Source organism: Dicentrarchus labrax, unplaced genomic scaffold, assembly GCF_905237075.1.
Source record: "Dicentrarchus labrax unplaced genomic scaffold, dlabrax2021, whole genome shotgun sequence".
Lineage (NCBI taxonomy): Eukaryota > Metazoa > Chordata > Actinopteri > Moronidae > Dicentrarchus > Dicentrarchus labrax.
In genome coordinates this window covers 15,435,120-15,459,218 of record NW_026136707.1, presented here as the reverse complement: position 1 = coordinate 15,459,218, position 24,099 = coordinate 15,435,120, and the positions used below count along the sequence as shown (strand labels likewise).

Genomic DNA, 24,099 nt, shown 5'->3' with positions numbered 1-24,099 from the left:
ATTACACATTTACTTTATTATTAGCCTCTCTGAAGCCTTATTATTATATAAATGAATTAGCATTTCCACCAATGGTAATAAACAACATGTATTAAGTACAATGCGTCTACTTTTATGCCAATGTTGGACTTTATAGCTGGAGGGCCTTCAATCTGATGGGGTCACTGTTATGAGAGATGACATTTAAAAGTCTCTCAACCTTTAATTTATAAAAAACAAGTCTGTGGAACCTGCATTTACTCCAGATTGATAAATATCCACGTATACAGTAGGTCTATAAATGTTATTTCTTTGCCAGATTCCATCTTTACAAACAATAAAAAAAAAAATTCTGCAAAGTTTTGCCATTTCATGTTAAAGAGGAAGGTTGATTACATCATAAATCAGAAGAATGACTGAGTCAAGTATTCGCTGCATTGTAGTTTACTGTTGACACCATTCTTTGTGGTGATGCTGTGTTGGATATAAGGGATGTCTGTTGGTATTACGTCTGCTGCATCAAGAGAGAACTGAGATTGGTTGTGTCTTTTTTCTTTCGTGACCTATAATATAAATCTATATATGTGTGGCGTGATGTGCCATGTCAAGTAAATCAAAGACACACAGTATGACAATCCATCACCGACTGCCACATGCAGCCGTTGTCCAATCAGATAACTCCATCTGCTTCAAAACAACCAGACCTCAGGAGTCACGGGTCGTAACAGACTGTCAGTCAGGGTGGATTTACTTCACTACACTGCAACATTTGGGCATAATTACATCTCTGTCAGAGGAAAATAGGCGTTAGTGGAATGTTTCAACATTAACACTGCAGTCAGTTGTGTGTTTTTTTAATGGCAATGGTTAAATGCTGCATAATGCTGTATGCTTTGTCTTGAAACTGAGCTAGTGTCTTCAGGAGAGACACTGATAATCACTTGTAATCATGTGGCATGCACAGCTCATACCGATGTTGAATGCTTATTGCCTTGTTGACTTGTAGAAGTCGTCTTTCTCTGAAATGTTTCTCTGCAGTTTTATGACGAGTCTGTAACCTATCAAACTCCTCTTGGTGCTGCATGCAGCATCTCTATAAATGGAAATAAATGAGACTTTACGCAGTGTCCTCAACATAACAAAATCAGTCAGGCAATTAAATACACTAAACACTTCACCCTGACTATATATGTGCTATGAACAGTATAAAGTATGGAAGCCCTAAGAGGGAAATGAGAAATAAAAAAAAATTTAATTGTTATTTTCTAAGTCTGAAAAAAATGTGAAAAGGTTTTAGCAGGATGATCTTATTTTTTTTCCTATCTGAAACAGGTGGGAAATACAGCTTTTTCAGGATAATTTTTCTAAGCTTCTTTTATCTGTGAAAACAAAGGTTTTGGCCGGTGAACATTTTTTTATTGTGTGTTTTCTTCTTCCAGATGTGTTTTACAAATATTCCTTCAACCCTAAAACTTACATATTTTGAAAAGAGATTATGACTTTTTCTTCCAGCTTGTAGAAATGACTGAACATAGCCAGTGCGCACAAAGCCAAATGCCTCTAGTTGGAGCCCTGTAATCTTGCTTTTGTGATTTTTTTCCCCTGCCGCTGTAATGTATCTTAAAAGCTGTGGTGTCATGCCAACCTGCTGCAAGGAAACATTATCTCCCTGTGAAACTTTTCAATTTAGAACATCTGCAGCCTGTAAAGCATCCAAACTGTCTTCACCCTTTGAAATCATGCCATCCCTGCACTTCAACTCTGTGACTGTCTCCTCCTCTGAAAAGCTTGTGACGCTCTAAAATTAAACTTTTAAAAACTCATTACTGTATTGTGTAGACTGCATCACAAAATAATGGCCTCTTCAAATAGTAGGCCAATACTCTAAAATGTTTTAAAAATGGCATCGTCAGCTAAGCTCTTTTAAAAACTAAACAAACTAAAGGAAACTGTCTTTTCATTGTCTCTCAATCAGTATTTTATTGTAGCAGCAGTAGTAGGAGCATTTCAATTATTCTGGTGCTTAATGTTTTGAGACCTCTTTAATAACCTTGTGAGTGGGAGTAAAATGTTAAATGTTCACCTTTACTGCTGCTGTGACAGATTAAAGTGTCATGGTTGAGACTCCTGTCTTTCGCTCTCAAATAAGCAAATGACGCTTCACTGCTGGAGGAAATGCATTTGATGTCGAGAGCTGTCAGACTGTGAGGGAATATTCAGGTCCTGGATACACACCTGTTTCTTTGCCTTTGAGTTTATTTATTTAGAGAATGCAAAGTTCTCAAGCCGAGCAATTGCCTTCTGATATGCTGTCTAAATGATCCTATAGCATGTATACTGTAGAGGGAAGACTTTTGTGGTTATTAGCCACGAGCTGTGGCTTCTTCTTCATGTGCTGAGTCTCTTCTCAGGAGATTGGTGTCTGAATGACGCCTGTTTTGTTTGATATATCCCCACACTCAATCCTATTTGGCAGGCGGTGCAAATTGGACATCTTGACTAGAAATAAACATTTGGTGGACTAAAGATGTCTGACCAGCAGGAGAGTTCCTAGCATTTTGAAACAAGCCTTTGAGGACCGGCAACTTCTCAGATGTTTTGAACAAGTTGTGTTTGTCAGGAAAGGGAGCCGGGGGAGTGGCGTTCAGATATAATATGCATGGTTGCGTAATGCTGGGTGAAATGACCTGGACCAGACGGGGGCACAGTGGTTAGCTAGAGAGCATTTGAGGACAACCTGCGGGACTCCATTTGTATTCTGCACGGTTGTTTCTGGACTTCACCTTAACTGGCCTTTATTTCATGGCTGCATAACATGATAAGGTCCTATAAAGAGTCATTTCTAAGCACTGCAAAATAAGTGATAATGCTAGCATGTGAAGCAGCAGACACTGTTCTATATCAACCTTATGTTGGTAGTTGAAATGAAGTATCTTTGCAGCTTATAAAACACATTTGTTATCTGTATTCTTTCAATCAAAAAGATTGGAGCCTTCAAGAAACCTGTCTGTAGTCGAATTGATGAAAATGTGCAAACTTCAGAGCTTAAAGGTTTTCCTTTCAATTGATAGAACAGCTGAAAACTGACAGGAAAGCGGGAGAGAGAGAGAGAGAGGGGGAATGACACCCTGCAAAGAGCTACAGGCCGGACTCAAACCCATGGCCACTGCAGAAAGGATTCAGGCTTGGTGCCCCTGTGGCACTGCTGCAGAGCTTAAAGTTATTGACACAGAGATAGCGGCCGACTGAAGACTACAGAGAGACAACCAGCCAGTGTCTGAAGGGAACACATAAAGAGATAAAGCATTCTCCAGAGTTGCAGGAAAACAAGGAGACAGCGAGACACAACGTTTAACTTAAATCAATAAAGTCCGACTAGTGTTACAGGATGCAATAAGCTGGGCAACACAGTCAAGTGTAAGTGTAAAGTAATGTATAGCTGGATATGAACAATGAGACAAACAGTCTACAGCCATGCTTACATCAGCACCTGTCCAAAATGACATGAAACATGTTGATGTTTAGCAGATATCCTCAGTCAGCGACGTCGACTGAGAGAAAAAAGGCACACTTACAAATCTGTCTGTTACTTCAGTACCACGGACAGCAGTCAGTACACAGCACAGTTAGGCTACTCATCTTACACAGCCATGGTCAGGGCCATCTAATCGTTGGATTTTTCAGTCTGGACAACAGTGGTGGGCCGACCACCAGACTGACTGACCATTCCTAGAGCCACTGAGCTAGTCTACCTAAAAAAAAAATTAAAAAAAAAATTATAAAAGAATTCAATAAGAAATAAACTCTCAGCCTGTCAGGGTGAAGTATTTTCCAGGAGCAGCTGTTTGATTCAGACCAACAAATAAAAACAATCTTTTTTATGAATATGCAAATGCTCCTGAGTGATGCCAAAAATGTCATGTCCATTTCAGATAGTCCTTATCAACACAATTATCATGCGTAATGAGGCTGAAGCCATTCTCATGGAAATGTTCCTCTCCTCTCCTTTTCCACTGGAAATTATTCAATGAGCCTTGTAGAGCCTTGAGAGGTTGAAAAATTGAAGCAGAAGCATCCAAAGCTGCTGTCTGAGTCTTCACTGGAGCAGGAGGAAACATAAAACTTTATCAAACTACATAGTGCTGCGCTACTCTTAGCAACATCTTCACACAACTTGCTCGTTCCGGTGTCAAAAGTTCACAAGCGTTCAATGGGAAAAGGAAATTAAAATTACAATGATCTTTTCCTTTTTGTTTCTCTCCTTTTATCTTGTTTTCAGAATGAATTTATAATGCGGCTGCGGTGGACTTAAAGACGATGGGATATGAGCAATACAAAGCAGCACCAAGAAATCCTCAATAACATCAATAAAATATGCCTGCAGGTGTATGTGGCTGGCATAACAATAATATCAGATTTTCTCAGAAAGCTCAGAACATTGATCCACGAATGCAAGTCACATTTATCAGAACCGGAAGTCTGCCTCCTGCGTTTCACTGCTCCCTGTGGACAAAGGGGGAGTTGATCTCTAAATGTAATGTGGTTTCTAATACAACAAGCACTGAGCCATTACCACATTGTGTGCAGGTGAGGCCGCCACTATTTCAAGAGAATTCCTCTTGGCAAAAACTTCAGTGATACGACCTTGTTTACAGCTCCATCCCTTCGATCAGACGTGGGGCCAGCAGAACTGTGATCCATTTGGAGGTCAATAAGAACCTGATGGCACCTGAGAAAACTCTGTTCCCCGCTGTCTTCTGTTAGGGAACAGCCAGTGTGAGAGGAGGCAGCTGCAGTGCTCATCCTCACTTCTGTTTTGTTGGCTGATGAATCTCACTGTGATGTTTGGCTAACACTCTGTCTCTCAACCAGGATCTAATGAGGGCTTTGGTTTTCAGCCGGCCCCGCTCCCATTGAACGCTTTGTCTTCAACATTAGTGTTTTGAAGGAAAACAGGAAGCTTAGATTGCAATTAGCCGCTCCACTGCCAGCTTTTAAAACTTGCCTCATTCAACCATTTTTTTCACTGTGCTGCTACTTGATGGCTTCTTCTCTGGAGGTAAAAATATGGACATAATGCACATGTTCACACATCCTCTATAACCGTCTCTATATTATGAATGTTCACTTATTTCATGCTGCTTATACAGAATTAATTTTCTGGCATGTTTTCTCCAGGAATCTCCTTTATCAATCCATTGTAAGCACAACTGACTGACTTTACTGATAGAGCTGTTCTCTGTGCACATGTGCTATACATTGTTATGAATAAAATATGAGTTTTCTGTTTCTCTTCTCTGCATCATGTCACTGGTACTGATGCTGCAACAACCCACTTTCTTTACACTCGTCATCAGAGTTTCATCTTATATGTATAGCGCCCTGGGATGTTCAGTCAATCCTAGATTTGCAGACACTCCATCATATAATTCCCTCTCTTCTCTCCAGAGTTTAACCCAGCTATATGTCACTCCAGAGGGAATTGGACTTTCATTAAATCTAATCCCGCCTCCAGCTTCTCTAAACCCGAAGACCCTTCCATCATAATCCTTCTGTGATTCAGAGTCAGATGACACTTACCTATTCTTAACAGTTCAAAATGATCTGAAAACATGGTTGAATTATTGAATAAGCATGGAGACAGAGTGGGACTGCTGGCAAACCTGTGCAACAGTACCTGTTAGTGAATGGGCTTTGAGCCAAGAGATTGACCTTCAAGTTACTCGTCTTAATAGGGAGACATTGTTAAGGCGCCATAGCCTTTAGACAGCCGCAAATGTCAGTGGCCCTCAGAAGATACCTCAAACGCTATCATCCGGTGACAATCTTAAACTGATTTCTGCATGAACAGTTAAGGCCTGATGGCATTTACCGTAAATGAGTAATCAGAGAAAAGATTTTATTTTTAATACATGGGCTTCAAACTCCACCCTCTCTATCCCCTTCTCCTTTAGTCTTTATCTTTGTTCTTCTCTACTCTCCTGCTCTCTTGACCTAACTTTCAAGCGCCCCGACTGGTTAAGGTCACTACCTCCACTTTAGTTCATTAGCTCTGCTTCAGTCGAGAGTGAATGATGACTCCATTTCAACCTTGTCCTCCTCTTTTTTCCCCACCTGGGAATAGTGTCGTATACGTAGTGGAGCTGCTTCAACACCCTGTCATTATCAGTGCTGCAGTAGCTCTCCGCCACCTCTCCTTTTTTGCATTGAATCATTTCAATGTCATACATTATAGACACAGCAGCCACATCATTATCAATATAATGTTTTTTATAAAAGTCCACTCATGTTAGTCACACTATTTCCCCTCAAGACACCAAGATTACAGTAATATAACACCATTCAATCAGTGCTTTGGTTAAAGTATCTATTGAGTATAACTGTCACTTAAAGCATTAGTAAAGGATGAATTAACTGCTCATAAAGACTACATCATTAGTGACAGCTAAAAACCCTTTATAAAGGGCATTGCACGGAATGTGGAAAATACTTCTAATGTTTTATTTTGTGATCTCATTTTGTGCAGAGGTGGAAGTCAGATAAAGGGCCGATTGAACCAGACACAGAGAAATAATACTATTCAATATTTATTTGTGTTAAATTTACATGACACCTCATCTTTCACCACTGAAGGGATTTAATGTCCTTTGATTTGTTCCTTATCTAAAATCAAGGGTTAAAGTCTGGCTAGAGAGCAGTTTGAACATAATTTCTTTAATGATTCAATTTGTAACACAAATCTATCCACTCACACGCGAGCTTCTCCTACAAAGAGATGGATGTCAAAGAAATCAGCCTCGTTCACTGTTTTCACTAATTTACCTTGAGTCATCCTGGGCTACAAATAACTTTATTTAATTTCATCATTTTGTCAAGAAAGCTCTCAGGTGGGTTTCAGATTCACCAGGCAGTGTCCTTGCTGGTTGAATGCTGATGTAAACATCTCAGTAGGTGTCAGTGTCCTTCAGGTGTCACAGTGAGGGCATCAGACCTCCCAGACAAAAGGCAGTTATAGAAGTGGTCTCCTCCACTCTCTCAGGGAGAATTCATATGGAAATTAGACCACTGTTTCCTTGACAACCGTATTTTACCAACTTAGAATTTTTTTTAGTCACAGTGATCACTGAGGTCCTCTAACTCACACCGTCTCTCTTTTCCAGCTGATGTAAATTAACTTTTCTTCATCTTTTTTCAACATCTGCTCTCAAACTCATCTCCCATATCTTCATACCTTCTTGATCTTTTTCTTCTCTCAGGCTTTTGTCATCCTGTAACTCATTCAGTCTGTCTTTATTTAACAGCCCCAGTCGATATTTTTCCTTTGCTGCCTTCATCCCCATATTTCACTCTCCTCTCAGTTCAGTAGCTCTTGGAGTGGGTGTCTTCACATTGATCTGTTAGACCCTCCATAACCTACAGTCATACACATGCACAATATTCTCACTGTTACAGCAAGCAGCAGACCTACAGACCTTGACTTCAGCTTGTATATAAGCAGACCCCTGCACACTTAAAAGTTGGTGCCCTGGCATCAGGGGATTTTTGGGATGAAAGTCAAATCCATTCTCACTCTTTTAGCAGTTTAGTTTCTTTTTAACGAGTGATGTGCTGATGATCATCTGCCACTTCAACTGTCATGTGTATAATAACATCTGATCTGTGTCACTTTGCAGTGTTACATAAGCCTTTCCCCCACTTGTTTTCTCATGCGAGTAGCATTTTTTGTTTGTCTGTTTGTACATTTTTGCGAGAGTTTGTGTCTCTCTCTCTCTCTGTGTGCATGCATGTGTGTGTGTTTGAGAATCAGTAGCCAACGCTGTTCCTCTCTGGCATGTTGTACTCTCCTCCATCTCATTTCACACCACTCTGACACCCACCCCCATATTGCACCTTCACTATGAATTAGTGCAGATATCCAGTGACCCTCAAGAAGATTGCGCAGTGACAATAACAATAATAATGACAATTGCTGCATCAGTGAGATGAAACTCAAGCATACTGTAAAAACCTGTGATTCAGTGCAAAGCAGATAAGAAATTAAAGGAGAATTACACAAATATTTTCTCTGGCATTCCGTATTTTTGTGCCTGTGTTGCAGATTTATTCTCTGCAACTGCTGGGTGAAAAAAAACCATGTACAGTACATTCATGAATACTAATTAATACTGAAACAGTCCACCAATTAAACAACCGCTGACAGTCCAGATAAATGTATGTGCTTCAGTCAGTTTGTTACAGCCTTCTCTTGAGCAAAAAGTCACAAGCATAATTAATCATATCACACTGTGCAGTCACTGACACCCTCTGTTTTTCTTATTTTTTCCCCCCTCAAACACAATTTAAATCAATATAACAAGCAGATTGAATATTAATATTTTGCTTGCTGCATCACCACTCGGCTCCGCTCTGCACAGCAATTCTTTTCACAGCATTGTTATAATTTATGACTGGCAGAGAGAGCACACAGTATGACAAGACATGAATTGGCTTTGTATGGGTCAAGGACAGAAGCTCTGCCATTGCACATAACCCCCAGTGGATGCCAGCGATGACTAACACTGCTCTTTCAAAAGAAGAGTTGCCTCAGACCTTGACGTGAAAAAGAACCTTTAAAAAAAAACCTGAGGGCTGCAAACTGTCTCCGCCTCTTCTGTGTTTTGTTGCCTCCATTCAGTCATCGTTACAAGACGTCTTTGCTCTTTGAACAGAGACAATGAATGAGACACATTCACACTTCCACCAGCCTTACTTCTGAAGGGACTCTGGTATTGTCTACAGTTATTAAAATTATTTAATGACACAATGGTTGTTACATTTACAAACATTTTCAATGAATGCATCTCTGTCGTGTCATATCCAAGCTGTGCTGGCAGCCTCCGCCAGACGGAAATCAGAAAACTAATCAAGTTCTAGACCCAGACAAATCACTGTTGCATAACTAATTGTCAACTGAAACTGCTGAACCTCTGCCCGTTATTGCCAAATACTGCTGTGAAAGGGGAAAAAAATCCAAAACAGACGAGAACAACATCTTGAGATGGGCAATGTGAGATTTCCTTTTAGCAGCTACAGCTGAGTTTAAAATCTGTAAATCACAGCTATCATGCCCGGGGAGGTCTCATGTTTAAAATCATTGGCACTGCAATCAGGGAGAAGTCTTCAAAGTTTACATTAGGAATGATTTATTACCTTGCTCGTTAAAAAAAAAAAAAAACAGTAAATGGATTTTGTAAGCATCAGTAACTCTGCAATCAGACGCACTGATGCGATATGAGTATTATTTGAAGTGATAAACTATTAGTGTGACTAATTAATTTCTTATAAACCATTCAACCAACTCTAAATTAATTCTATATTTATAAGATATTATTCTTGATTTATTCCATTAGGTGTTCACATTTAAGTGTCAGTGTATCACTCAGGTTGAAGATCTGTATGCATTCTGTGTGCAGTTGTAAAAAACAAAACAAAACAAAAAGATCACAAAGTGCAGCGAGAAGCCTAAACCTCTCTGAGGATGCTCTGAGGACAAATAACAATGTTCCAATTTCCTCTCAGTGGCTGTGTTCAGTTGCGCTGACAACTCAGTGGTTTACAGACTCATAAAAACCATAAGTACCTCATTTTTGTGGTTGCCAATTTAAAATTTTACACTCTATCCGACCCTTACACTGTCCAATTGCAATCACATAAATGTTATACAAGAATGTAACAGAAATACAGTGGGTACGGAAAGTATTCAGACCCCTTTAAAATTTTCACTCTTTGTTTCATTGCAGCCATTTGCTAAAATCAAAAAAGTTCATTTTATTTCTCATTAATGTACACTCAGCACCCCATCTTGACAGAAAAAAACAGAAATGTAGAAATTTTTGCAAATTTATTAAAAAAGAAAAACTGAAATATCACATGGTCATAAGTATTCAGACCCTTTGCTGTGACACTCATATTTAACTCACATGCTGTCCATTTCTTCTGATCCTCCTTGAGATGGTCCTGCTCCTTCATTGGAGTCTAGCTGTGTTTAATTAAACTGATTGGACTTGATTAGGAAAGGCACACACCTGTCTATATAAGACCTTACAGCTCACAGTGCATGTCAGAGCAAATGAGAATCATGAGGTCGAAGGAACTGCCCAAGGAGCTCAGAGACAGAATTGTGGCAAGGCACAGATCTGGCCAAGGTTACAAAAGAATTTCTGCAGCACTCAAGGTTCCTAAGAGCACAGTGGCCTCCATAATCCTTAAATGGAAGAAGTTTGGGACGACCAGAACTCTTCCTAGACCTGGCCGTCCAGCCAAACTGAGCAATCGTAGGAGAAGAGCCTTGGTGAGAGAGGTAAAGAAGAACCCAAAGATCACTGTGGCTGAGCTCCAGAGATGCAGTAGGGAGATGGGAGAAAGTTCCACAAAGTCAACTATCACTGCAGCCCTGCACCAGTCGGGGCTTTATGGCAGAGTGGCCCGACGGAAGCCTCTCCTCAGTGCAAGACATATGAAAGCCCGCATAGAGTTTGCCAAAAAACACATGAAGGACTCCCAGACTATGAGAAATAAGATTCTCTGGTCTGATGAGACCAAGATTGAACTTTTTGGCGTTAATTCTAAGCGGTATGTGTGGAGAAAACCAGGCACTGCTCATCACCTGCCCAATACAATCCCAACAGTGAAACATGGTGGTGGCAGCATCAGGCTATGGGGATGTTTTTCAGCTGCAGGGACAGGACGACTGGTTGCAATTGAAGGAAAGATGAATGCGGTCAAGTACAGAGATATCCTGGAAGAAAACCTCTTCCAGAGTGCTCAGGACCTCAGACTGGGCCGAAGGTTCACCTTCCAACAAGACAACAACCCTAAGCACACAGCTAAAATAACAAAGGAGTGGCTTCGAACAACTCTGTGACCATTCTTGACTGGCCCAGCCAGAGCCCTGACCTAAACCCAATTGAGCATCTCTGGAGAGACCTGAAAATGGCTGTCCACCAACGTTCACCATCCAACCTGACAGAACTGGAGAGGATCTGCAAGGAAGAATGGCAGAGGATCCCCAAATCCAGGTGTGAAAAACTTGTTGCATCATTCCCAAGAAGACTCATGGCTGTAGTAGCTCAAAAGGGTGCTTCTACTCAATACTGAGCAAAGGGTCTGAATACTTATGACCATGTGATATTTCAGTTTTTCTTTTTTAATAAATTTGCAAAAATTTCTACATTTCTGTTTTTTTCTGTCAAGATGGGGTGCTGAGTGTACATTAATGAGAAATAAAATGAACTTTTTTGATTTTAGCAAATGGCTGCAATGAAACAAAGAGTGAAAAAGTTAAAGGGGTCTGAATACTTTCTGTACCCACTGTGTATGTTAATTAAAAATACGTAATTCTCCCCATTTTCTTTACCCTCATTAATAATTTGTATACAGCTCCTAAATACACAAACTTATACAAATCCTGCTGTAACCAACTCTTTATTGCAACCATCATACCAACAGCGTGTTTATTATTAATACACATGGTTTAAAAAATAACGCTTACTTGATAAACATGCTGCAGTTATATATAAATGTCCCAAGCTTGAAAATGATTTAAAATATTCTGTTTTGATGTGTATTTCTCGATCTTGGGTGTAAGACAGATTTGCGAGTGGCAGCGTAGCTTGCTCTGTTCTGCACCGTGGCTGCATAATACCACAGCAGGGCATCTGTGACTTCTCCACAAATCAATAACACATAAATGTACAGGCTGCACCACTACTTTCTATAAAGGAAACAGTCTGTTTTTTTTGCTGACAGAAGTAAAAAAAAAAAAAAAAAAAAAAAAAAAGCTAGAACAACATTTCAAAGCCTGTGTTCTTGTTTATCTCTATGTGCTCCTGTCACCATGGCACTTAATGGCTGCTGACACTGCCTGCACACACACACACACACACACACACACACACACAGACAAACACACTAATTATGTTTAACAAAAAAATTGACTTTATCAGTCCAAAATTAATCAGGTTGCTGGGTACATAATCTCAGTCCCGTGAAGGGAGCCTGCTGTTTTCTTCTGCTCCAGTCTTTTCCCCTGTAATGACTGACTCTAACTCTTTTATAATAATAATATAAATTCATAGCTATTGATCTACAATGTGCCATTGCTGTGTCTTTTTTTGATGGCTAAATTACTTGACCGCATCTTGTACGTGTATTTATGGAAACTAATAATAGCCTTTGCCTATCCAGGAGTAGGAAGATACCACACTTCACACCCAAAGGTTGAATGGACCAGGCTGATATACTATACGTGGCTTGGTGTGTGATTGTTAGATAGCGATGTGATGTGACAGCCAGCAGACACTCTATCCTGCACTGTGCTTCAGCTCCGACAGCCTCAGAACAGGTAACTTAAAACCTTATTTCCTCTGCACATGTGTTTTCTTGTAGTTCCTCTCCTGTGTAATGATGCATGCGGGGAAATATACTGGCAACCTGGAGGAATAAAATATCAATATATACTATACAGTACGTATTTCTTTTTTCTCTGACCTTTCAGAAGTTATGAAGTATACAAGCTCATACCACAACAGGTGCTGTGCACAAAATATTGCAACCTCAGAGCAGATATAAAACACATACAATAACAGCAGCAACATAAAACATAAAATGACTACAAGTGCAACAAGTATGATAATTCAACTGATACAAGCTGATATGTCATTGTATTAAAAATTATTTGTTTGGATTAAATCAATCAGCAGAAGCTGATAGGAGTCTGCTTGTCTTGTGTGATCGAAACAAAATCAAACATGTATCATCATGACTCCATTCTTATGCCAACCCCAACAACAAACCCACTTTAAATCGTGTGCACTCTGTATTTCCTGCCATGAATGTGATGGGTTCAGAGAGGCAGCGTAATGCTTCCCAAGGTTTCCATTGGGATGATGAGTGATGCGAGTAATCATGGTGTCTGTACAGACTAATCATGAGTGATTCTCCCCAAGAGGAGAAGAGAAAACATAAACAACAGCAACGGCAGCATTTTGTTATTGTCGGCTACTGTATGTCCAGACCCATTTCTCTCTCTTTTACTACACATTACCACCTCATCTCAAAAATGTGTGCTGAGAAAGATATGGCTCATCATATACACTCAGTCTGCTGCCATTACAGAGAGCACCGCCCCTGCACTCATACATTACAGTATTTTTAGTCCTCTTCATTAGGGGGATAGATTGCCCTCTAATCTATCCTTGTGTTTTATCATAGCTCAGCAGTAGCAGGTGTCATATACTGTTCTCCCACCCATCTGTACCTGAAATTAAACGTAGTGAATTTACATCCTGAACTGCTGTGTAAGTCATTTCATGCTGGCAGGGTGTGTGCTGTCCCACTTGTGCTGTTCTCGAGATTGAGTGTTGTGATCAGGGCTTCAGTGTCAGACTATACAGGCTAAATAACTGTAGAGACCAGAATTTACTGTTGAGTCCTCTGGAGGTGTTGTGGGCTGAATTCAATGAAACTGAAGGGAAATGTCTGTTTGATAACCCCTGCGACCTCTCCGCCCACACCGCCTCCCTCTCCTATTCACCCACTAAGGCACTCACCCTTAAATATCTTTATTTAAATAGTACTCTTATCTGTTACATCAGTTCCTGGTGTTTATGCAAACACCTATCAGAAGCTCTATATTTAACACCCTAAACTAGTTGATGTTAGTCACTCATTTGCTTCCGTTTGGTCTGATTTCATCTGGAGAAAAACTGAAGGAACTCAGACTAAAATGACTTTCTTGCCCTTTTTATTTGTCTGGCTTTGTGTCTACATCCATGCTAGTGGGTCTGTGAGGCTGTACAAAGTGCAACATTCAAGGGGTTCATCCCTATGTTCACAGGCATGGGTGTTGCAGTTAAAATTGCAGAAGAACAAAAGGAGAGTGACATTTTAAATACAGCTTGAATTGTAAAAATATGTTCAGAATCCATGGAGATATCAATGTGGTATCAACTGCCTGCAAATTCAAGGGTGCTGGTTTCAAGGAGTGCAACATCAGTAGGCTATAGTGGTATACAAAACACAGTTTTGGTCTGTAAACATGGTTATGTCTGCTGTAAAGTTGGGCATTTTAACATGGGGCCTTATGGAGAATTGACTCTTCTGTAGCCAGCAGCAAGTGGTTGTTTGAGCTGATTTTGTTACTTCAGTTGGTTTCATTTGGTAGCCATGGAGGTTACCGCTCGATGATAACTCACATGTAAGGGTGCTACAAAATTCTTATTACCAGTAAAGTAGAGGTAACTATAGCTGGATATGAACAACAAAACTGATAACAAGGAGAGTCTACAGCCATGCTAGTGGCTCTGCGAGGCCATTTAAGTACAGTAGTGATTTGAGATAAATGCTATAATATGCTAACATGCTCACAAGGACAATGCTATGGAGCTGATCTCAAGCAGATATGATTTTTACTATATCCATCTTAATTTAGTGTGTTGGCATGCTAACAATTCCAAATTAGCACTAAAGGTATAACTGATGCTGATGGGAATATCATTAGCTTTGCAAATATTTGGTTATAAACTAGCCTGGGAACCAGACGAATCTGCAAGCTCATATTTTATTTGCTCTGGCTGATGAGTCTGGTCCTCCTTTCCATTTAGACAGATTTCCAAGTTGTGGGTCTCTGTGTCCAGAGACATTTTGGTCTTTGGCCGTTGATAACGGCTAGCATGGCTTAAAACTCTTGTCTTGTTGAGAGTTATGCTCACCTTTGGATAGCCAGAAAATCTAATCAGAAAATTTAAGCAAACACCCCCATTAATGAAAGAGAAATGAGCTGGCTGAACTCCCAAAATGAGCCACATAATTTTAATTACTGCTCTCCATCTTAGGAAGACACGCACAATCTATCTTTAGAAAGAACAGTAAAGAGGGAGGCATCAGAGCCTTTGTTCTTCTGACTGTCCCAGCTTTGTGCTGGGATGATGGTGGTTGCTTAAAGGCGGATTTTGTAAAGGTCACATAGCAGAGTGCATAAAGGCTGCAGTTAGGAACAATATTCAGACACAGCCACAGGAGGATTTTAAGGTGTCTGTCTTCAAATAAACAATTACCCCTGAGAAACGCTCACAAACAGACTGGACACTTACACATGCATGCGCCAGTTTCAGCAGACATACACAATCACATGCACCTGCATGTTCCTAATGGTTTCCGATGCGCACAGTAATGGAATACAGACAAAAGACAGCTACAGATAAATGGGTGCTTTGATGAAAATTGTGAAAAGACACACCTGCTTGGCATCAAAAGTCAAACATTTGTGCAATTAAGGATTTACACAACATGTTGTCAGCTGAAGCGGTCAGGCATACCCTTCTGGAAATTCAATGAATTTAATGGCCAAAAGAAATAAAAATCATGTATGTTACAAACCAGCATTGAAACTCTTTCATCCAGGGATGAGAAATATTTCATGTTTTATCCAGCTTAACATGAGCAGCATTGATTAAATATTGACCCACGGTAATCTTAAATGAATGTGCCTGTATGTTTGTACACCTGCATCAATGTGTTTGCTCATACAGATGTAATTAATACCAACACAATTACCCAGGCAGTGAATGTAAAGGGTATAACACTACATATCCACTTCAAAATCCACACTTGATTGCTGCTATAGGCTATTAAAACCATCTTAAATATTTAACCAGCCTTGTTACTGGCAGGTAATTGCATCACTCCTGTGCTTAAGGTAATTTTGTGAAGGTGAGAACAGCCAGTTCCCCAAACACCGGCCACAGGCCACGGAGAGTGGGAGAAGAAGTACCTTGGGGTTGAAGGCAGGAAGCAATAAGAGGAACTGCTCAATAAAGGCATGTCTAATTGAGCTGTGAAGCAACAAGGATGAGGGATGTTCAGATTGGGTTTGACTGACATTGTCTGATGGGTCGCTGGGTGGCAGGTGGAATATTTTATTTATTAATTTATTTGAAGGCTTTTATCCAAAATAACAGCCTGCAAAAATAATTAAATAAATAAAATGATGTGATGGAGCATTATTATAAGCTGGAGCTAATTGAAGCACTTTGACAAATGGTTTCCCTTAAGGCAGGGTAAGAGCTGGGCAGGAAAACAGTTTCCTCACATCATACATCGTGCACCAGTGCGCTTTGCCTAAGGGAGCGCGCAAACAGACACACACACACACACACACACACACACACACACACACACACACACAAGAGAGAGAGAGAGAGAGAGAGAGAGAGAGAGAGAGAGAGAGAGAGCCTCACTACTAATTTGCCGCGTCCAGTCTCCGTGCGCTCTTCTGTAGGCTAGCTGCTTTGGAAAATCTCCTGACTTTCTCCCCTGAATTTTAGAGATGGAGTTCCCCACTTTTCCTCCCGACGCTCTCGGTGATTTTAACGAGCGCTTCTCGGTCTCCATAACTCCTTTCAACGTTACGTTCTCCGAGGATCTGCTGCGTGTGCCTTCAAGTAGTAATGAGACCAACCGGGCTGCGAGCAGGGACACTTCAAGTCTCATCATCGCCGTCTGTATCACGGCTCTCTACTCTCTCATCTGTGTGGTGGGACTGCTGGGAAACGTGCTTGTAATGTACGGGGTGGTCAGGTAAGGAATATATGATGAACAAAGAACAATAAACTTATTAATAATAATTTAAAAAAAGACTATTGAAAATGGAGGAAAGAAATGTTATTTGTCACCAAGTTGATATTTATTATTATAATACTGGCAACATACATAAACATGATATATGATAATATAATATAAGACCCTGAAATTATAGCATGCATATTATTCAAAATTACCTTAAAGCTCCCTACAAACAGCTCAATTGAGGGAATATTTTATTTGATGCATAAGAGTAATTTTTAAGAATGTAAATATAAAGAATACATTTTCAGAGCTACCTCATTTTCTGATGGTCCTTTGTAATTGCCCACACCTTCAGTGTGTCTGAGAGGTGCTCTCTAACACCCACACACACAAACACACAAGAGGGGAGGGAGGGCGGTGTGATCTCGCTTAGCATTGAAATTACTTCACTGCACCAATTATTGTTGTCAGGAATGATGGTGTAAACTCAGATGATTGATTTGATAGCATGTTGAACCTCACCTCAATCAATCAATCAATGACTGTGGTGCTGCGTCTTACTAATTCAGCATTTGAGATTTTGATAATTTCCTGATATGTTGATTTGTGGTTGAACTAATGCAGCTTAAATGAGAAAACAATGGCAGTGATGGGTGTGCCTCCAGGGTCTTAAATCACTGGTGAAATATGAGTTTCTCCACTTTGGTCTGTCAATTTCAGAATAATGAAACAAAGTGAATGTAAAAGACATTATGCCCACCCTCTCCCTGGAAAAGCAATTACAGAGTGAGATCAGTACATGGTGTACAGTGTAGTACATCTCTTTACGTGGGGGATTAAGATAAAAGGTGAGACATCCTTTTGTCTTCCCTCATCCCTTTAGACTCTTTAGCAGCGATTTAATTAAATGTGACCAACTACTGTCACATCGTGGAGGAATCCGTCTTTAAACAGCCAGACAACTGTTGCTGGCAGACTGGTCACTGCTACTACTCTATAAATCTGAAATCAGGGAGGAGTTTTCTGCGACTCATTACATAGAAGTGCAGTTTAATGGAAGCTTACAGTCACTTTGAGCATTGAGGCTTTCATACATTTAGTGTAGTGCCATAAAAATAAACATTATGCATCTAAAAAGCTCTTTATTAGTTTGATGTTTTTCGAGAGGAAATAACAGATCATTGGTTTGAGAAAGGAAATTGATTAGGTTATACAATAAATTGGTTTCTAAACTTGAAACTTTTTAATGGAAATCGTGAGTCAGCCACACTCGGCGTCTTCTCTTCGACAGTAGAGAGACCTTGAAAAAATCTCCTCCAACTAAAAGCCGTTTTTGTTGAGTGTGAGTCAGAATCACCTAAATGTGCTCAGAGCTTTTCTTCCAACCAACCAGGTACACCAAGATGAAGACCGCCACCAACATCTACATCTTCAACCTGGCTTTCGCCGACGCTCTTGCCACCAGCACCCTCCCCTTCCAGAGTGCCAAGTACCTGATGAGCACATGGCCCTTTGGGGAGCCATTGTGCAAAGTGGTCATCGCCATTGACTACTACAACATGTTCACCAGCATCTTCACACTCACCATGATGAGTGTGGACCGCTACATCGCTGTTTGCCATCCGGTGAGGGCCCTGGACTTCCGCACGCCTGCCAAAGCCAAACTCATCAACGTCTGCATCTGGATCCTCTCCTCTGCCGTCGGAGTCCCTGTGATGATCATGGCCATTACCAAGGTGACAGATAAAGGTAAGAGATTTTTATTGCAGAAGAAAAACAATGCTTGAAATTACCCCCATTGTATAAATACTTAAAAGCACAAGCTTTTTCGCACTGGCAAGTGTTCAGGGAGTAATCATGCTGTAAAAAACACATAACACAAAGAACACATTTGAGCTGGGTTATTAACTTAAATTAGCCTCTCCACATGGCCCTCTATTAAACTTCTAATTGATTTAACTCCTCAGGAAACACTGCCTGCGCACTCAGATTTCCCAAACCAGAGTGGTACTGGGACACAGTGATGAAAATCTGCGTGTTCATCTTCGCCTTTGTGGTTCCCGTCCTGGTCATCACCATCTGCTACGGTCTGATGATCCTGCGGCTCAAGAGCGTTCGCCTGCTGTCTGGCTCCAAAGAGAAGGATCGGAACCTACGACGGATCACCCGCATGGTCCTGGTGGTTGTGGCGGCCTTCATCATCTGCTGGACTCCCATCCACATCTTCATCATCGTCAAGACCATGGTGGTTATTGATCACAAGAACCTTCTGGTGGTGGCCAGCTGGCATCTGTGCATCGCGCTGGGCTACACCAACAGTAGCCTCAACCCCGTGCTGTACGCCTTCTTGGATGAGAACTTCAAACGGTGCTTCAGGGATTTCTGCCTGCCCTATCGCTCACGCCTGGAGCAGAATAGCTTCTCTAGAGCGCGTAACAGCACGCGGGAGCCTGTGTCTGTTTGTGCTCCTGCGCCAACAGAGAGACCACCGGCCTGACTAGGCATGGATCAGTGGGAGGGGAGAACAGTTCAAGATGACCTCCAGACTGAGGTCACACAGTTTTCCACCACAGGAGTCTGAGTCTGCAGATGTATTGATCTACCATTTATGTAAATGATCGATTGTGTTTTTGGTTTTATATAATGAAACTCCTTTGTCCCAATAGGTTCGTGAGACACAGTTCTTTGAGGATTGTCTTTGGATGATCACAAACACGCCTGTGCTTGCCTGTGCATTAGGAAATTCAAGTGTACACACGTGAATAAAGCAAAAGCATAATGCAACCATATGAACAAACACTCAGTCAGAAAGTATTGGGACTGCGTTGTGTTTTCAGAACAATAAGAAAAAAGGGGGTTAAAGTGCTGACTTTGTGCTTTAAGGGGGTTTGTAGGTCCTCACATCCATATTAGGTGAACAATGTAGGACTCATAGCCCTGTGCTTACACAATCCCACAATGATCAAATTGTCAGGCGGGACATCGATCCTAAACACACAGACAAGGCCACCAAGGAGTCTTTTTATGGCCAGGAAGTGGCCGGTGTATACTTGGCCGAGTCGGCCGCTCGACCTCAGTCCAACCTATCATGAGTTTCATTTGATGAAGACCAGACTGACACGGAAAATCCCCTGTAGCAGGAAGAAGTGATGATGGCTGCAGCACAGCATTGGCAGAGCGTCAACAGGCAGGATACTGCTGTCTGCTGATGTCTGTGGGTCACAGACTTGAGCTATCATTTACTTGCTGCTAAGTATTACACAATATTACTTTATTTAGATTTATGTTAGCTTTCTATTCCCTAAATTAGGAAGACCACTTGTGAAGGGCTACAATTCAGGTACACTTTTAATGTGTCACCTTCAATTCAACCTGAGAGAACTACTTTTTGCCCTCTTGTGGGCAGAAACACAACAGTGACATATTGTGCACCATTGAAATTGATATGAAGAACTTGATAGCAAACAGTTGTTTATTTACACATCCAGCAGTTATGTTATTATCATCGATTTGGAGTCGTGTCTCTGGCTACTTGACAAATATAAGTTGAATAATTGCTCTTCTTTTTGCTCTATTTTTGTTTTCTACCAACTGAGGGTAACATCTGGCTCTTTAGCAGCTGAAGGCTCCACTATGTTCACCTTCTAGGCTCTAAGTGTGGCTGTCTGCTGTTTGGTTGTGGGGAGGTAGTGTCAGTTTTTAGAGCCTTTTTTGCTGAAAACAGCTGCCTTCTCTGAGTGAAAACAACACAGCAGCAGTTAGAGTGAATCAAAATAAAATTGGAGCCTAAAAACCAAAACAACTGAAAGACGCTATAACGCTCCGTAGCTGTAACTATGAACAACTCCTTTTACATTCCACATTGTCATTTGATCCATTGTTGACATAAAAAGATTTTTTATAGCAGCTTTAAAGTTGAGTTTACATTAAGCCAGGACATTAACCTCATGTGTTTAATTTAGTGTGCTGGAGAACAGCACGATGAAAAATGTGTCTCTGTCCTAATACTTTCTGCTCTGGATATCTAGACTGGTAATAGTATTGTCACTCAGCCTCACTGGGGAGGTAATGAAAATCCAATAATGTGAATGTTTAGCTGAGACTACACTTTCATTGTCTCTGGTATATTTAATTTAAAGGATGTATCGAATTTCATGCTCATTCTTGTGATGGTAATAGGAGAAATAATTACTGACAAAGGTTAGACACACAATAAGAACAATTTTAAAGGAGGTGAAATTCTATACGACCACACTGACGACATGTTTCAGCGTCTCTTTTTTATCCATCCAATACATGATGAAAGATCCTTGTGAAAGAATATGGCCTTCATGATTAAGCAGAGTTGCCTGGCACTTCCAGCATGGATTACCCATGAACATCATGTGACTCATTGTTTCCGCAGTTTGGTTGCTCTGGTTTTTTTTTAATTTTTGGTTTTGTTTTACACAACCAAAACATTCAGCCGACAGTGCACTGAGGAAGTGAGGGGGAGAGTGCCACTGCTCATAGTTGTGACCTTAAACTGGCACAGACGCAAGTCTGAATGGATCCAATGCATTAGCAAGCAACACAAAGCTTCCTATACATAATACAGCTAATGGACAATTTGGTTGGACGATTGCAGGAGGAGATTAACGCAGTGAAAATACTTTTTTGGGGCACATTTTTAGAGAACAGTCAAACTGATGCCTCTCATCTTTCAACAGCAGCAATGCAGTTATGTTTAAAAAAGCTCTCTATATATGAAGTGTAAAGACGGTATTGTTCTGTAACAGCATATTGAGTGATAATGTGATTTATTTAGTTTCAGTGTGCTCTCAAGCTGTTGTAACATTAATCTTCACTTGTAACCTATTAGTAAAATCAACTGTTATATAACATAATATGTCTTTACACTAAGTGCTATAAATGTAAGGTGAAGCATCATAAATCTTTAAAAAAAAAAAAAAAAAAAAAGGTTCCTGTTTCCTGACTGGACTGTCTAACTTTGTATCACCATCACTGTAAGAAGAGCATTTATAATTGTTTTCTGCAGTGTGGTCACTGAATGAATGAATATATGTACCGTAATGCCTTATTCAGCATTATGAACTTGTTTTGTAGAGAAAAGTGTTCGATCTTTAAGTGTTTTCACATCTTGTGTTTCAGCAGTTACAGTATATAACGTATCTTATTGTATAGGTGTAATAACAACGTTTGTCTTTTGAAAACAACTGTCATATAGAATAGCATAAGTTGTATCTTACAAGTGCTTTTAATTTGAAATATTGTTGTAAATAACTTTCAGTTTTAATCCAATATTTTCTTTTTTTGTAGTTGTTACATTTGTTGTTAACATTTATACTCTTTGTAAATGCCAGTGAGGCCTCGTGGGAATTAGACATTTGTTCAAGAATGGATTACTGATCGGGGGATGTTGATTGGGGGGGGGGGGGGGGACTGGTTTGTTTGACCTAGAGTCCCCAGGCCCCAGGGACAAATATGACACATCTGAAGTGTGTGTAAAAAAAGTGTGGGAATAAATGAAAGCACAATAAGAAATAAGTCAGGGATGATACCAGATGATGGTATCATTGTTTTACAATGTATCACTTAAAGAATAAGGCAGGTGATATTCTATATTTTTGTTATTGTCAACAAAGACCAAGAACAACAATGCATTAGTCCGTCTGTGACTTTCAGTCCCATGACTATTGATTCCTCCCAAAGATAAAAAAAAAAAGTTACTTTCATTTAAAAAATATTTTCTGAAAATAGCTGGGCATTGTAGTTTTTAAGCACATTGTAGTCAAACAGGAGTAAATCATGCATTTCTTCAATTTCCAGCGGTGTATAGTTTAAACTACAGTTTAAACTACAGTTCCCACATTGAAGGTAATGAAGGAAAATGTCATCCAGTGACTGATGTGTTTTTAATTGGTTTGGACAACAATGAAGCTGGGACACAGAGGAACAAGTTATATTGGGATTTGGCTTATTTTCAGCATCTCCCACAGATTCATTGTTGGTTTTTGTCTTTTCACACAATTTGTTGACAATAAGGCAAATATAGCATCACCAGCTTTATCCTTAAACTGTCTAAAAGTGACACAGGCCCAAAGCCCTGGTTGATTATCATGTTCATCACAGTTTCTGTACACTCATCTTGGAGAAAATGATCGAAATAAACCACTGTACTATCTTTTTAAGAGAAATCAGATTCTCATTGAATGCCTGTCACACTGGAGTGCAGTTCGAGTACAAACAGTTATGACAGGTCAACACCCACTAACACTTAAAGAAGACATGCCAGTGAAACCCACAGTAGATGTGTTGGAAATAACTTCTCTTGGCTGTTTTTGGTCGATGGATTATATGTTCACCTGGTCTTCCATTGAAGTTCTTGCACACATTAAAGGGCTGAAATCATTCTCTGCTGAAAGACTGATGATGTCTCACAGAATAGAAACCTTGATTAGAAGGCATCGGTCACCCACGTTTCTCTTTCAGACTCCTGTGGATGTTGAAAGATATCACTGAAATGACTGAAAAGAAGCTTCCATTCAAGATATCATAGAGCTCCCAGCAAGAGAGCAGACAGATCCCAGAGGGGGTGCAGGGCTCATTGTAGATTTCCTCTGTGCCACAGAGCATACAGTAAGATCCCTATGAAATATACATGGCTCTGCCTACACGTTGCATGTGTAAAAAAACAAATGAAAAAGCAACAAAATGAATAATTTTGTCAACCACCATGAACTGGCTCCTGATTTTACTAGACTGCAAGTTGGCCTTTTTAGAATGTGCCAACACAAACAGCTTTGTTCTGCATTTTGAAATTTGTTTTCTTTTGGAGCTTGCATGCAACAGGCATTAAAAAAAATAATAATTTGCTATCTATCGAACGTGTACAGTTACACACCAGAGACCATAATGAGACATAGATAATTAAATACTTTCATTTTAGAATCAGAATCAGAAATACTTTATTGATCCCAGGGCGGGGGGGGGGAATTTGACCCTAACTAATGGTTGCTCATGCACTCAAACAAATTAACAGAACTGAAGCATTCATAACAGCTCTCAGTATTTCCTTTCTATTACTAAAAGCTCAGAGCCTTCAATGGTTTTCAAAAGGCATCCAAGATTTTGTTTTCTGCTTCTTATTGACCTTGTCATGTGACAGCCTCTGCTCATTTGTGTGTGAGGGAGACTTAATGAAGAGATTTTCTGTACGTGAGTGAGGGAGCAGTCTTACTCCTCAGTTCACTGTGAAGACAGATATGTTGCTCGGTCTGATGGAACACTATTATGTTGTTTGGCCGCTTGGATAAAAACACGTCGGCTCCATTACACTACAATATTGCAGCCATATAAATCTTTCACCATAACAGTCGGCGTCGCGACAGTCACCTACATACTGTAAAGGGAGGTTTTACATGTAACACAGCATCTTGGCCGACAGTGCACGGCCTGTCAGTGTTCAGCCAAAACTGTTATTGTGATGATGATTATGCAGAGATTCTGGTAATG

The 24,099-nt window shown here is 40.3% G+C and overlaps 1 protein-coding gene across 1 annotated transcript; it reads left to right on the top strand.

The window, feature by feature from the left end:
- The first annotated feature begins 16,245 nt into the window (after positions 1 to 16,245).
- On the top strand, positions 16,246 to 22,781 carry oprd1b (opioid receptor, delta 1b). Its single transcript, XM_051406993.1, has 3 exons — positions 16,246 to 16,596; positions 17,978 to 18,333; positions 18,552 to 22,781. The coding sequence occupies exons 1-3, from the start codon at positions 16,346 to 16,348 to the stop codon at positions 19,079 to 19,081; spliced, it is 1,137 nt and encodes a 378-aa protein (XP_051262953.1). The 5' UTR covers positions 16,246 to 16,345; the 3' UTR covers positions 19,082 to 22,781.
- Positions 22,782 to 24,099: the final 1,318 nt, after the last annotated feature.